The 14,663-nt window shown below is 42.3% G+C and overlaps 1 protein-coding gene across 7 annotated transcripts in view; it reads left to right on the top strand.

Moving 5' to 3' along the window:
- eya4 (EYA transcriptional coactivator and phosphatase 4) overlaps positions 1–14,663 on the top strand; it is a 165,641-nt gene that overhangs the window by 58,224 nt on the left and 92,754 nt on the right. For all 7 annotated transcript variants that reach the window (XM_055885629.1, XM_055885633.1, XM_055885628.1 and 4 more), the window contains one exon: positions 13,637–13,686. In XM_055885629.1, coding sequence (XP_055741604.1) covers positions 13,637–13,686 — 50 coding nt within the window. The remainder of the gene's footprint in view (positions 1–13,636; positions 13,687–14,663) is intronic.

Here is a 14,663-nt window from a genome sequence, read left to right on the forward strand (position 1 = left end):
TTTAGTCTAGTTGGCTGATTTATCAGAACATTTAGTCTAGTTGGCTGATTTATCAGAACATCTAGTCTAGTTGGCTGATTTATCAGAACATCTAGTCTAGTTAGCTGATTTATCAGAACATTTAGTCTGGTTGACTGATTTATCAGAACATTTAGTCTAGTTGGCTGATTTATCAGAACATTTAGTCTAGTTGGCTGATTTATCAGAACATTTAGTCTAGTTGGCTGATTTATCAGAACATTTAGTCTAGTTGGCTGATTTATTAGGCCTGATTAGAACATTTAGTCTAGTTGACTGATTTATCAGAACATTTAGTCTACTTGGCTGATTTATCAGAACATTTAGTCTAGTTGGCTGATTTATCAGAACATTTAGTCTAGTTGGCTGATTTATCAGAACATCTAGTCTAGTTGGCTGATTTATCAGAACATCTAGTCTAGTTAGCTGATTTATCAGAACATTTAGTCTAGTTGGCTGATTTATCAGAACATTTAGTCTAGTTGGCTGATTTATCAGAACATCTAGTCTAGTTGACTGATTTATCAGAACATTTAGTCTAGTTGGCTGATTTATTAGGCCTGATTAGAACATTTAGTCTAGTTAGCTGATTTATCAGAACATTTAGTCTAGTTGGCTGATTTATCAGAACATTTAGTCTAGTTGGCTGATTTATCAGAACATCTAGTCTAGTTGACTGATTTATCAGAACATTTAGTCTAGTTGGCTGATTTATTAGGCCTGATTAGAACATTTAGTCTAGTTGGCTGATTTATCAGAACATTTAGTCTAGTTGGCTGATTTATCAGAACATTTAGTCTAGTTGGCTGATTTATCAGAACATTTAGTCTAGTTGGCTGATTTATCAGAACATTTAGTCTAGTTGGCTGATTTATCAGAACATTTAGTCTAGTTGGCTGATTTATCAGAACATTTAGTCTAGTTGGCTGATTTATCAGAACATTTAGTCTAGTTGGCTGATTTATCAGAGCATTTAGTCTAGTTGGCTGATTTATCAGAACATTTAGTCTAGTTGGCTGATTTATCAGAACATTTAGTCTAGTTGGCTGATTTATCAGAACATTTAGTCTAGTTGGCTGATTTATTAGGCCTGATTAGAACATTTAGTCTAGTTGGCTGATTTATCAGAACATTTAGTCTAGTTGGCTGATTTATTAGGCCTGATTAGAACATTTAGTCTAGTTGGCTGATTTATCAGAACATCTAGTCTAGTTGGCTGATTTATCAGAACATCTAGTCTAGTTAGCTGATTTATCAGAACATTTAGTCTGGTTGACTGATTTATCAGAACATTTAGTCTAGTTGGCTGATTTATCAGAACATTTAGTCTAGTTGGCTGATTTATCAGAACATTTAGTCTAGTTGGCTGATTTATCAGAACATTTAGTCTAGTTGGCTGATTTATTAGGCCTGATTAGAACATTTAGTCTAGTTGACTGATTTATCAGAACATTTAGTCTACTTGGCTGATTTATCAGAACATTTAGTCTAGTTGGCTGATTTATCAGAACATTTAGTCTAGTTGGCTGATTTATCAGAACATTTAGTCTAGTTGGCTGATTTATCAGAACATTTAGTCTAGTTGGCTGATTTATTAGGCCTGATTAGAACATTTAGTCTAGTTGGCTGATTTATCAGAACATTTAGTCTAGTTGGCTGATTTATTAGGCCTGATTAGAACATTTAGTCTAGTTGGCTGATTTATCAGAACATTTAGTCTAGTTGGCTGATTTATCAGAACATTTAGTCTAGTTGGCTGATTTATCAGAACATTTAGTCTAGTTGGCTGATTTATCAGAACATCTAGTCTAGTTGGCTGATTTATCAGAACATTTAGTCTAGTTGGCTGATTTATCAGAACATTTAGTCTAGTTGGCTGATTTATCAGAGCATTTAGTCTAGTTGACTGATTTATCAGAACATTTAGTCTAGTTGGCTGATTTATCAGAACATTTAGTCTAGTTGGCTGATTTATCAGAACATTTAGTCTAGTTGGCTGATTTATCAGAACATTTAGTCTAGTTGGCTGATTTATCAGAACATTTAGTCTAGTTGGCTGATTTATCAGAACATTTAGTCTAGTTGGCTGATTTATCAGAGCATTTAGTCTAGTTGGCTGATTTATCAGAACATTTAGTCTAGTTGACTGATTCATCAGAACATTTAGTCTAGTTGGCTGATTTATCAGAACATTTAGTCTAGTTGGCTGACTTATCAGAACATTTAGTCTAGTTGGCTGATTTATCAGAACATTTAGTCTAGTTGGCTGATTTATTAGGCCTGATTAGAACATTTAGTCTAGTTGGCTGATTTATCAGAACATTTAGTCTAGTTGGCTGATTTATTAGGCCTGATTAGAACATTTAGTCTAGTTGGCTGATTTATCAGAACATTTAGTCTAGTTGGCTGATTTATCAGAACATTTAGTCTAGTTGGCTGATTTATCAGAACATTTAGTCTAGTTGACTGATTTATCAGAACACTTAGTCTAGTTGGCTGATTTATTAGGCCTGATCAGAACATTTAGTCTAGTTGGCTGATTTATTAGAACATTTAGTCTAGTTGGCTGATTTATCAGAACATTTTGTCTAGTTGGCTGATTTATCAGAACATTTAGTCTAGTTGGCTGATTTATCAGAACATTTAGTCTAGTTGGCTGATTTATCAGAACATTTAGTCTAGTTGGCTGATTTATCAGAACATTTAGTCTAGTTGACTGATTTATCAGAACATTTAGTCTAGTTGGCTGATTTATCAGAACATTTAGTCTAGTTGGCTGATTTATCAGATCATCTAGTCTAGTTGACTGATTTATCAGAACATTTAGTCTAGTTGGCTGATTTATCAGAACATTTAGTCTAGTTGGCTGATTTATCAGAACATTTAGTCTAGTTGACTGATTTATTAGGCCTGATCAGAACATTTAGTCTAGTTGGCTGATTTATCAGAACATTTAGTCTATTTGGCTGATTTATTAGGCCTGATCAGAACATTTAGTCTAGTTGGCTTATTCATCAGAACATTTAGTCTAGTTGACTGATTTATTAGGCCTGATCAGAACATTTAGTCTAGTTGGCTGATTTATCAGAACATTTAGTCTAGTTGGCTGATTTATTAGGCCTGATCAGAACATTTAGTCTAGTTGGCTTATTCATCAGAACATTTAGTCTAGTTGGCTGATTTATCAGAACATTTAGTCTAGTTGGCTGATTTATCATAACATTTAGTCTAGTTGGCTGATTCATCAGAATATTTAGTCTAGTTGGCTGATTTATTAGGACTGATCAGAACATTAGGCTAGTTGGCTGATTTATCAGAACATTTAGTCTAGTTGGCTGATTTATCAGAACATTTAGTCTAGTTGGCTGATTTTTCAGAACATTTAGTCTAGTTGGCTGATTTATCAGAACATGTAGTCTAGTTTGCTGATTTATCAGATGATTTAGTCTAGTTGGCTGATTTATCAGAACATTTAGTCTAGTTGGCTGATTTATCAGAACATTTAGTCTAGTTGGCTGATTTATTAGGCCTGATCAGAACATTTAGTCTAGTTGGCTGATTTATCAGAGCATTTAGGCTAGTTGGTTGATTCATCAGAACATTTAGTCTGATAAATACCAAACGTAACATATATTAATTTGAGTGTTCAGGATTTACATTTACTATGTTACGTCTAGTCTATGAGACCAGGCTGCGGCCCGAGTCTACTCCCACTCTGAAACTATGTTAGGTGAATTCTATGAGACCAGGCTGCGGCCCGAGTCTACTCCCACTCTGAAACTATGTTACGTCTATTCTATGAGACCAGGCTGCGGCCCGAGTCTACTCCCACTCTGAAACTATGTTACGTCTATTCTATGAAACCAAGCTGCAGCCCGAGTCTACTCCCACTCTGAAACTATGTTACGTCTATTTTATGAGACCAAGCTGCGGCCCGAGTCTACTCCCACTCTGAAACTATGCTACGTCTATTCTATGAGACCAGGCTGCATTCCGAGTCTACTCCCACTCTGAAACTATGTTACGTCTATTCTATGAGACCAGGCTGCCTTCCGATTCTACTCCCACTCTGGGGCTATGTTACGTCTATTCTATGAGACCAGGCTGCTACTCCCACTCTGAAACTTGTCAGCATGGGAGATATATAAAACGCTTATCCTGGTAAAAATGTGACTGTATGAATTGGGCTCTAAAAAAAATATTGTCCCATTTTTTTTTTGTAGGCAACATACTATAAAGTCTGTAAAGTTTGTAAAGTCTGTCAATTCTGTAAAGTCTGTAAAGTCTGTCTATGACGGGTATAAGACAAAAGAAACATGAAAGTGTGTACATTATTACACATTAGTGCAGGAAATGAAGAAATTATCAAAATGCATTGAATTAACAAATAACTCTGCAAATGAGAAAAAGCTGTGTTCATTAAGGAAATAGTTGCCTCTCCTGTTGTTTTCAGTGATTTAAGCAAATAAATGCCCGGGATATTAATTGAAGTTTTACGATATGTGACCTTTGACCTGTCTCTTAACCAGTCAAATGTGAGTCATTCTCAGAGGAACACTCTAATCAGAAATACACACACACACACCCTCAAACACACAAACACACACACACAAACACACACACACACACACACACACAAACACACACACACACACACACACAGACACACACACAGACACACACAGACACATACACACACACACACACCCTCAAACACACACAAACACACACACCCTCAAACACACAAACACACACACACACAGACACACACACAGACACACACACGCACGCACGCACGCACGCACGCACGCACGCACGCACGCACGCACGCACGCACACACACACACACACACACACACACACACACACACACACACACACACACACACACACACACACACACAATAAACATAGTCTGTATCTTAAACTCTGGGTCGGGACACAAAGTGTGCCCAGAATGTGAGTTACTAGATACAGTCCATTCAGAAAGTATTCAGACCCCTTCCATTATTACACCTTTTGTTACGTTACAGCCTTATAATAACATTGATTAAATACATTGTTTTCCTCATCAATCTACACACAATAATAATGACAAAGTGAAAACAGGTTTTTAGATTATTTTTTTTGCAAATGTATTCAAAATAAAAAAAAACAGAAATCACTTATTTACATAAGGATTCAGACCCTTTTCTATGAGACTTGAAATTGAGCTCAGGTGCATCCTGTTTCCATTGATCATCCTTGAGATGTTTCTACAACTTGATTGGAGTCCATCTGTGGTAAATTCAATTGATTGGACATGATTTGGAAAGGCACACACCTGTCTATATAAGGTCCCACAGTGGACAGTGCATGTCAGAGCAAAAACCAAACCATGAGGTCGAAGGAATTGTACGTAGAGCTCCGGGTAAGGATTGTGTCGAGGTACAGATCTGGGAAAGGGTACCAAAACATATCAGCAGCATTGAAGGTCCCCAAAAACACAGTGGCCTCCATCACTCTTAAATAGAAGTTTAGAACCATTGAGACTCTTCCTAGAGCTGGTCGCCAGTCTAAACTGAGCAATCAGCGGAGGAGGGCCTTGGTCAGGGAGGTGACCAAGAACCTGATGGTCACTGACAGAACTCTAGAATTCCTCTGTGGAAATGGGAGAACCTTCCAGAAGGACAACATTCTCTGCAGCACTCCACCAATCAGGCTTTTATGGTAGAATGGCCAGATGGAAGCCACTCCTCAGTAAAAGGCACATGACAGCCCACTTGGAAACCAGATTCTCTGGTCCGATGAAACCAAGATTGAACTCTTTGGCCTAAATGCCAAGCATCTCGTCTGGAGGAAACCTGGGACTTTTCAGCTGTGCTAACATAATTGCAAAAGGGTTTTCTAATGATCAAACAGCCTTTTAAAATGATAAACTTGGATTAGCTAACACAACGTGCCATTGGACGACAGGAGGGATGGTTGCTGATAATGGGCCTCTGTACGCCTATGTAGATATTCCATTAAAAATCTGCCGTTTCCAGCTACAATAGTAATTTACAACATTAACAATGTCTACACTGTATTTCTGATCAATTTGATGTTATTTTAATGGACAGAAAAATGTGCTTTTCTTTCAAAAACAAGGACATTTCACCCCAAACTTTTGAACGGTTGTGTACATGTCTCTAATACAGACAGGAAGCACAGCTAAGTAGCTAAGTGACGGTAACACGTCTCTGATTCACCCCCTGATCCCAATTAACACCTGACCCCTGGGAGGTGAAAGGTCGTGGTGGGGGTCAGTCAGTGTGCCACTCTCTATCCATCGTAAACAGGGTCAAATATAGACCTTTGACCCTAAAAGGAGACACAGCTTCCTGTGGGGTTACTCAAAGTCATAGTAATCAATCAATCAATCAAACTCTGGCGGCTGAGATTACAAATTAATCGTTGAAGCAACTTTGGCAGTGATTACAGCCTCGAGTCTTCTTGGGTATGATGCTACAAGCTTGGCACTCCTGTATTTGGGGAGTTTCTTCCATTCTTCTCTGCAGATCCTCTCAAGCTCTGTCAGTTTGGATGGGGATCGTTGCTGCACAGCTATTTTCAGGTCTCTCCAGAGATGTTTTATCGGGTCCAAGTTTGGGCTTTGGCTGGGCCACTCAAGGACATTCAGAGACTTGTCCCGATGCATTGCCTTCGTTGTCTTGGCTGTGTGCTTAGGGTCGTTGTTCTGGTGGAAGGTGAACCTTCGCCCCAGTTTGAGGTCCTGAGTGGATCACAAAAGGGTTTTCTAATGATCAATTAGCCTTTTAAAATGATAAACCTGGATTAGCTAACACAACGTGCCATTGGAACACAGGAGTGATGGTTGCTGATAATGGGCCTCTGTACGCCTATGTAGATATTCCATAAGAAATCTGCCGTTTCCAGCTACAATAGTCACTTACAACATTAACAATGTTTACACTGTATTTCTGATCAATTTGATGTTATTTTAATGGACAAGAAATGTGCTTTTCTTTAAAAAACAAGGACATTTCTAAGTGACCCCAAACTGTTGAACGGTATTGTACATACAGTGTGTACTCAACCTATAACCATGTAGTATAAAACATATCCCATAAAACATTACCCCAGGTGTATATATATATATATATATATACAGTATATTATACACTAGGACTGACTCCCATTGATATTATACACTAGGACTGCCTCCCATTGATATTATACACTAGGACTGCCTCCCATTGATATTATACACTAGGACTGCCTCCCATTGATATTACACACTAGGACTGCCTCCCATTGATATTATACACTAGGACTGCCTCCCATTGATATTATACACTAGGACTGCCTCCCATTGATATTATACACTAGGACTGCCTCCCATTGATATTATACACTAGGACTGCCTCCCATGTAGTATAAAACAGATCCTAGTACCCCAGGTGAGTCATACAGTGAGGTGTAGGGTGAAGTTACCCCCTAGTAAACAGATCCTAGTACCCCAGGTGAGTCATACAGTGAGGTGTAGGGTGAAGTTACCCCCCCTAGTAAACAGCCCCTATTACCCCAGGTGAGTCATACAGTGAGGTGTAGGGTGAAGTTACCCGATAAATATTAATTGTGTCAGTTTGTCTGTTTTCTTCCGGTTAGAATACGGGGAAGTTGAGCTGCTCTGAGGTTAAAGATCAACCTGAGGTTGCTGGGATGTGGCAAATGTCAAATCAAATCAAATGTATTTATGTAGCCCTTCTTACATCAGCTGATATCTCAAAGTGCTGTACAGAAACCCAGCCTAAAACCTCCAAACAGCAAGCAATGCAGGTGTAGAAGCACGGTGGCTAGGAAAAAACTCCCTAGAAAGACCAGAACCTAGGAAGAAACCTAGAGAGGAACCAGGCTATGAGGGGTGGCCAGTCCTCTTCTGGCTGTGCCGGGTGGAGATTATAACAGAACATGGCCAAGATGTTCAAATGTTCATAAATTACCAGCATGGTCAAATAATAATAATCACAGTAGTTGTCGAGGGTGCAGCAAGTCAGCACCTCAGGAGTAAATGTCAGTTGGCTTTTCATAGCCGATCATTAAGAGTATCTCTACCGCTCCTGCTGTCTCTAGAGAGTTGAAAACAGCAGGTCTGGTACAGGTAGCACGTCCGGTGAACAGGTCAGGGTTCCATAGTCGCAGGCAGAACAGTTGAAACTTGAGCAGCAGCACGCCCAGGTGGACTGGGGACAACAAGGAGTCATCATGCCAGGTAGTCACGAGGCATGGTCCTAGGGCTCAGGTCCTCCGAGAGAGAGAAAGAAAGAAAGAAAGAGAGAATTAGAGAGAGCATACTTAAATTCACACAGGACACCGGATAAGACAGGAGAAATACTCCAGATATAACAGACTGACCCAAGCCCCCCGACACATAAACTACTGCAGCATAAATACTGGAGGCTGAGACAGGAGGGGTCAGGAGACACTGGCCCTATCCGATGATACCCCCGGACAGGGCCAAACAGGCAGGATATAACCCTACCCACTTTACCAAAGCACAGCCCCCACACCACTAGAGGGATATCTTCAACTACCAACTTACCATCCTGAGACAAGGCCGAGTATATGTAGCAGTATAACTTTAGACCGTCCCCTCGCCCCGGGCGCGAACCAGGGACCCTCTGCACACATCAACAACTGACACCCACGAAGCGTCGTTACCCATCGCTCCACAAAAGCCACGGCCCTTGCAGAGCAAGGTGCAACACTACATCTAGGTTTCAGAGCAAGTGACGTAACTGATTGAAACGCTACTAGCGTGTACCCGCTAACTAGCTAGCCATTTCACATCCGTTACATATAGCCCACAAAGATCTCCGCCACGGCACAACCCGAGGGGGGGGCGCCAAACCCAGACAGGAAGATCACTATGGTAACACTTTATTTAGATAGTTCCTCTACAGATCCCCTTGACTTTTTCCACATGTTGTTGTTATTACAGGCTGAAATTAAAATGGATTACATTGAGAAATGTTTTGTCAATAGCTATATTGATATTAATTGATATTAATATTAAAAACACACAATACCCCATAATGTCAAAGTGGAATTATGTTTTGTCAACATATTTACACATTTTTTTTTTCTTTAAATGAACGAATAGACCATTTATTTTAGTATTTCCCTCGGGTAGCCTGTTTCTGTTCTCAGGATCAGGAATGGCTGAAAAGGCATAGCATTGATCTAAACGTGGGTGGCCAGCAGAGATAGATGGGATGTCCTGAGGGAAGCTGAGGGTTGGTATGTGGAATTGGAGACAAGTGGGAGTGGAGTTGCTGTGCGGGAGATAGAACGATGGTCAAAAGATAAAAGTAAAAAAATATAATAATAATTAAAGTCAAAATAAAACAAAATAAAAAGTACATTTGAAAAACACTAAGTGTTTTTATAACTAATGCAGGTTGATGCTGTGCAGGTGTTTGTACACATGCATATACACACTGTCATTCAAATAAATACATACAAGAACACACACATACATGTAATAGTGCAAGACATGCACACAAACATATACAGTTGGCATTGCTGTGCTGATTTTAGTTGTCCTTGATGTCCTTTTTATTAAAATGTATTATTTAGTTTTATAAAAATGTTTTACATTGTTGTTTGGTGTTTTCTTCTGTCTTTTCCTTTTGTCTCTTTAGTTTATTATCTTGGTTGTTGGTGCATTGGGGGGGGTTCTTGGGGGAATGGAATTAGTTGTATTTTTATTTTGTTTATTTTTTTATTCATAGGGGGGGGGGACTGTGGGAGGGGCCTCGAATGGTTGAGGGACAACTATTGGGGAACTGTGGGTGGATCTTGGAGGGTTCGGGTTCACGTTTTTTTGGCCTGGTGGTAGATCGGTCAACATGCCCTTGAGCAGGGAATTGACCCTGGATGCCTCTGTGTGTCGCTCTGAATGGGAATCTGTTGGATGACTGGTATGATGTAGTTATTGAGTGGCTTCACTGCAAGTATATTGTATGTTTCGAATATTCAATAAAAATATTTTTTACATTTTTACATTTTTTTTTAAATGAATAGTTGAAATGTCTTGAGTCAGTAAGTATTCAACCCCTTTGTTATGTCAAGACTAAATAAGTTCAGGAGTAAAAATGTGCCTAACAAGTTACATAATAAGTAGGAAGGATGATGAGACCAATGGTGAGACCAATGAGACCAATGGTGACTTTAAAACAGTTCCAGAGTTTAAATGGCTGTGACAGGAGAAAACAGAGGATGGATCAACAACATTGTAGTTACTTCACAATACTAACCTGAATGACAGAGTGAAAAATAAAGAAGCCTGTACAGAATTTTAAAAATCCAAAACATTCATCTTGTTTGCAACAAGGCACTAAAGTAATACTGCGAAAAAATGTGGCAAAGCAATTTACTTTTTGTCCTGAATACAAAGTGTTATGTTTGGGGCAAATCCAATAGAACATATTACTGAGTACCACTCTCCATATCTTCAAGCATAATGGTGACTGCATCATGTTATGGGTATGCTTGTCATCGTTAAGGACTGGGGAGTTTTTCAGGTCAAAAAATACACGGAATGGAGCTAAGAACAGGTACAATCCTAGAGGAAACCTGGTTCAGTTTGCTTTCCACCAGACACTGGGAGATGAATTCACCTTTCAGCAGGACAATAACCTAAAACACAAGGCTAAATCTACTCTGGAGTTGCTTACCAAGAAGACAGTGAATGTTCCTGAGTGGCTGAGTTACAGTTTTGAGTACACACTCACTACCCAGAAAGACTCACGGCTGTAATCACTCTTAGAGACTTACCCAGAAAGACCCACAGCTGTAATCACTCTTAGAGATTTACCCAGAAAGACTTACAGCTGTAATCGCTCTTAGAGATTTACCCAGAAAGACTCACAGCTGTAATCACTCTTAGAGACTTACCCAGAAAGACTCACAGCTGTAATCACTCTTAGAGACTTACCCAGAAAGACTCACAGCTGTAATCGCTACCGAAGGGGATTCTAACATGTATTGACAAAAATGTAGATTTAAATCCGACTTTGTAACACAATAAAATGTGTAATAAGTCAAGGGGTGTGAATACTTTCTGAAGGCACGTTATAAATGCTGCTGATCGCAGGTCTGAACATGTGTAGATGTACTACAGAAAGGCAGTTGAAATGTTACTGATGTTCTGTAGATAGTAGGTAGTCCATCTGTAGATAGTAGATAGTCCATCTGTAGGTTGTCCATCTGTAGATAGTAGGTAGTCCATCTGTAGGTAGTCCATCTGTAGATAGTCCATTTGTAGGTAGTCCATCTGAAGGTTTTCCATCTGTAGATAGTAGGTAGTCCATCTGTAGATAGTCCATCTGTAGGTAGTCCATCTGTAGGCAGTCCATCTCCAGGTAGTCTATCTGCAGGTAGTCCATCTGTAGTTAGTCCATCTGTAGGTAGTCCCTCTGCAGGTAGTCCATCTGTAGATAGATAATAGGTAGTCCATCTGCAGGTAGTCCATCTGTAGGTAGTCCATCTGCAGTTAGTCCATCTGTAGTTAGTCCATCTGTAGTTAGTCCATCTGTAGATAATAGGTAGTCCATCTGCAGATAGTCCATCTGTAGATAGTCCATCTGTAGATAGTAGGTAATCCATCTGCAGGTAGTCCATCTGTAAATAGTAGATAGTCCACCTGCAGGCAGTCCATCTGTAGATAGTCCATCTGTAGGTAATCCATCTGCAGGTAGTCCATCTGTAAATAGTAGATAGTCCACCTGCAGGCAGTCCATCTGTAGGTAGGGTTAGTAGATGCTCTACAGTGTATCCAAATAGACCAACAGTCGGTCAGTTATATCTTAGACACCACAAAGATGATTGGCTAAAGGCAGCGGTTGGTCGAGGCGTGTTAGCGATCACTCTGCTGGGTGTTGATGAAAGGCTTTTCAACATGTAGAATTGTCAGGACATGAAGTGAAAATGGCAGCCGACATTCTGGTCAGAGGGGACAGGACGACATTCTGGTCAGAGGGGACAGGACGACATCCTGGTCAGAGAGGACAGGACGACATTCTGGTCAGAGGGGATAGGACGACATTCTGGTCAGAGGGGACAGGACGACATCCTGGTCAGAGAGGACAGGACGACATTCTGGTCAGAGAGGACAGGACGACATTCTGGTCAGAGGGGATAGGACGACATCCTGGTCAGAGAGGACAGGACGACATTCTGGTCAGAGGGGACAGGACGACATTCTGGTCAGAGAGGACAGGACGACATTCTGGTCAGAGGGGACAGGACGACATCCTGGTCAGAGGGGACAGGACGACATTATGGTCAGAGAGGATAGGACGACATTCTGGTCAGAGAGGACAGGACGACATTCTGGTCAGAGGGGACAGGACGACATTCTGGTCAGAGGGGACAGGGCGACATTCTGGTCAGAGAGGACAGGACGACATTCTGGTCAGAGAGGACAGGACGACATTCTGGTCAGAGAGGACAGGACGACATTCTGGTCAGAGAGGACAGGACGACATTCTGGTCAGAGGGGATAGGACGACATTCTGGTCAGAGGGGACAGGACGACATTCTGGTCAGAGGGGACAGGACGACATCCTGGTCAGAGGGGACAGGACGACATCCTGGTCAGAGAGGACAGGACGACATTCTGGTCAGAGGGGATAGGACGACATTCTGGTCAGAGGGGACAGGACGACATTCTGGTCAGAGGGGACAGGACGACATCCTGGTCAGAGAGGACAGGACGACATTCTGGTCAGAGGGGACGACATTCTGGTCAGAGAGGACAGGACGACATTCTGGTCAGAGAGGACAGGACGACATTCTGGTCAGAGAGGACAGGACGACATTCTGGTCAGAGAGGACAGGACGACATTCTGGTCAGAGGGGACAGGACGACATCCTGGTCAGAGGGGACAGGACGACATTATGGTCAGAGAGGATAGGACGACATTCTTTTCAGAGAGGACAGGACGACATTCTGGTCAGAGGGGACAGGACGACATTCTGGTCAGAGGGGACAGGGCGACATTCTGGTCAGAGAGGACAGGACGACATTCTGGTCAGAGAGGACAGGACGACATTCTGGTCAGAGAGGATAGGACGACATCCTGGTCAGAGAGGACAGGACGACATTCTGGTCAGAGGGGACAGGACGACATTCTGGTCAGAGGGGACAGGACGACATTCTGGTCAGAGGGGACAGGACGACATTCTGGTCAGAGGGGACAGGACGACATTCTGGTCAGAGGGGACAGGACGACATTCTGGTCAGAGGGGATAGGACGACATTCTGGTCAGAGGGGACAGGACGACATTCTGGTCAGAGGGGACAGGACGACATTCTGGTCAGAGAGGACAGGACGACATCCTGGTCAGAGGGGACAGGACGACATTCTGGTCAGAGGGGACAGGACGACATTCTGGTCAGAGGGGACAGGACGACATTCTGGTCAGAGGGGACAGGACGACATTCTGGTCAGAGAGGATGGGACGACATCCTGGTCAGAGGGGATAGGACGACATTCTGGTCAGAGGGGACAGGACGACATCCTGGTCAGAGGGGATAGGACACTTACATGGTCTTCTTTTCTCTCTGCAGGTGAAGACATCACACTGCGACTCTCATGTTCCAGACCACTCAGACACCAGGTAACAACTTCCCTGTGTGTGTGTGTGTGTGTGTGTGTGTGTGTGTGTGTGTGTGTGTGTGTGTGTGTGTGTGTGTGTGTGTGTGCGTGCGTGCGTGCGTATCAGCATGCCTGGCTGTCTGGTCATGGCTCTGAGATATGATGTTACACACGGTGAGGTCATCAACATGTTCCCAAGGCCCAGAGCCACGCTGGAGGACAGGGCCCACTCTCTCTCTCTCTGTCTTCCCACCACTCTTTTTTATCTCTCGCGCTGTCTCTTTCATTTCATGGCGTTGAAAGGAAAGTAATAATGTTTGAACGTCACTCTGCATCAGATAAAGTGTAGTATCGTTCTGAAAGAGTAGTGATGTAAACAACAGAAAGTGTTTCTCTCCTAAACAGAAAAAGATACAGGGAGGAATCAGCCAAGAAAGCTAGAGAGAGAGGTCTTTAGAGATCATAATTTCCTGTTGAATGAAAAAAAAGGAATAAGAGGGAGAGAGAGTCTATCAGAGAGGAGAGAGAGATTCTCGGATAGAGAGGAGAGAGAGTCTCTTAGAGAGGAGAGAGAGAGTCTATCAGAGAGGAGAGAGAGAGTCTCGGATAGAGAGGAGAGAAAGAGTTTCGGATAGAGAGGAGCGAGAGAGTCTATTAAGAGAGGAGAGTGTCCCTCTCCCCCTCTCTCTCCATCCCCCTGTCCCCCCTTCTCCCCACTCTCCCCCTCTCTCCAACCCCCTCTCTCCCTCTCTCCCCCTCTCTCTCTCTCCCTGTCTCTACAACCCCCTCTCCCCCTCTCTCTCTTTCCCTCTCTCTCCATCCCCCTCTCCCCTCCTCTCTCTCTCTCTCTCTCTCTCTCTATCTCTCTCTCCCCCTTCTCCCCCCTCTCCCCCTCTCTCTCCATCCCCCTCTCTCTCCCTCTCTCTCCATCCCCTTCTCTCTCCATCCCCTTCTCTCTCCCTCTCTCTCCATCCCCCTCTTCCTTTTATCCGCCCCCTT

Source organism: Salvelinus fontinalis, chromosome 27 (assembly GCF_029448725.1).
Source record: "Salvelinus fontinalis isolate EN_2023a chromosome 27, ASM2944872v1, whole genome shotgun sequence".
Lineage (NCBI taxonomy): Eukaryota > Metazoa > Chordata > Actinopteri > Salmoniformes > Salmonidae > Salvelinus > Salvelinus fontinalis.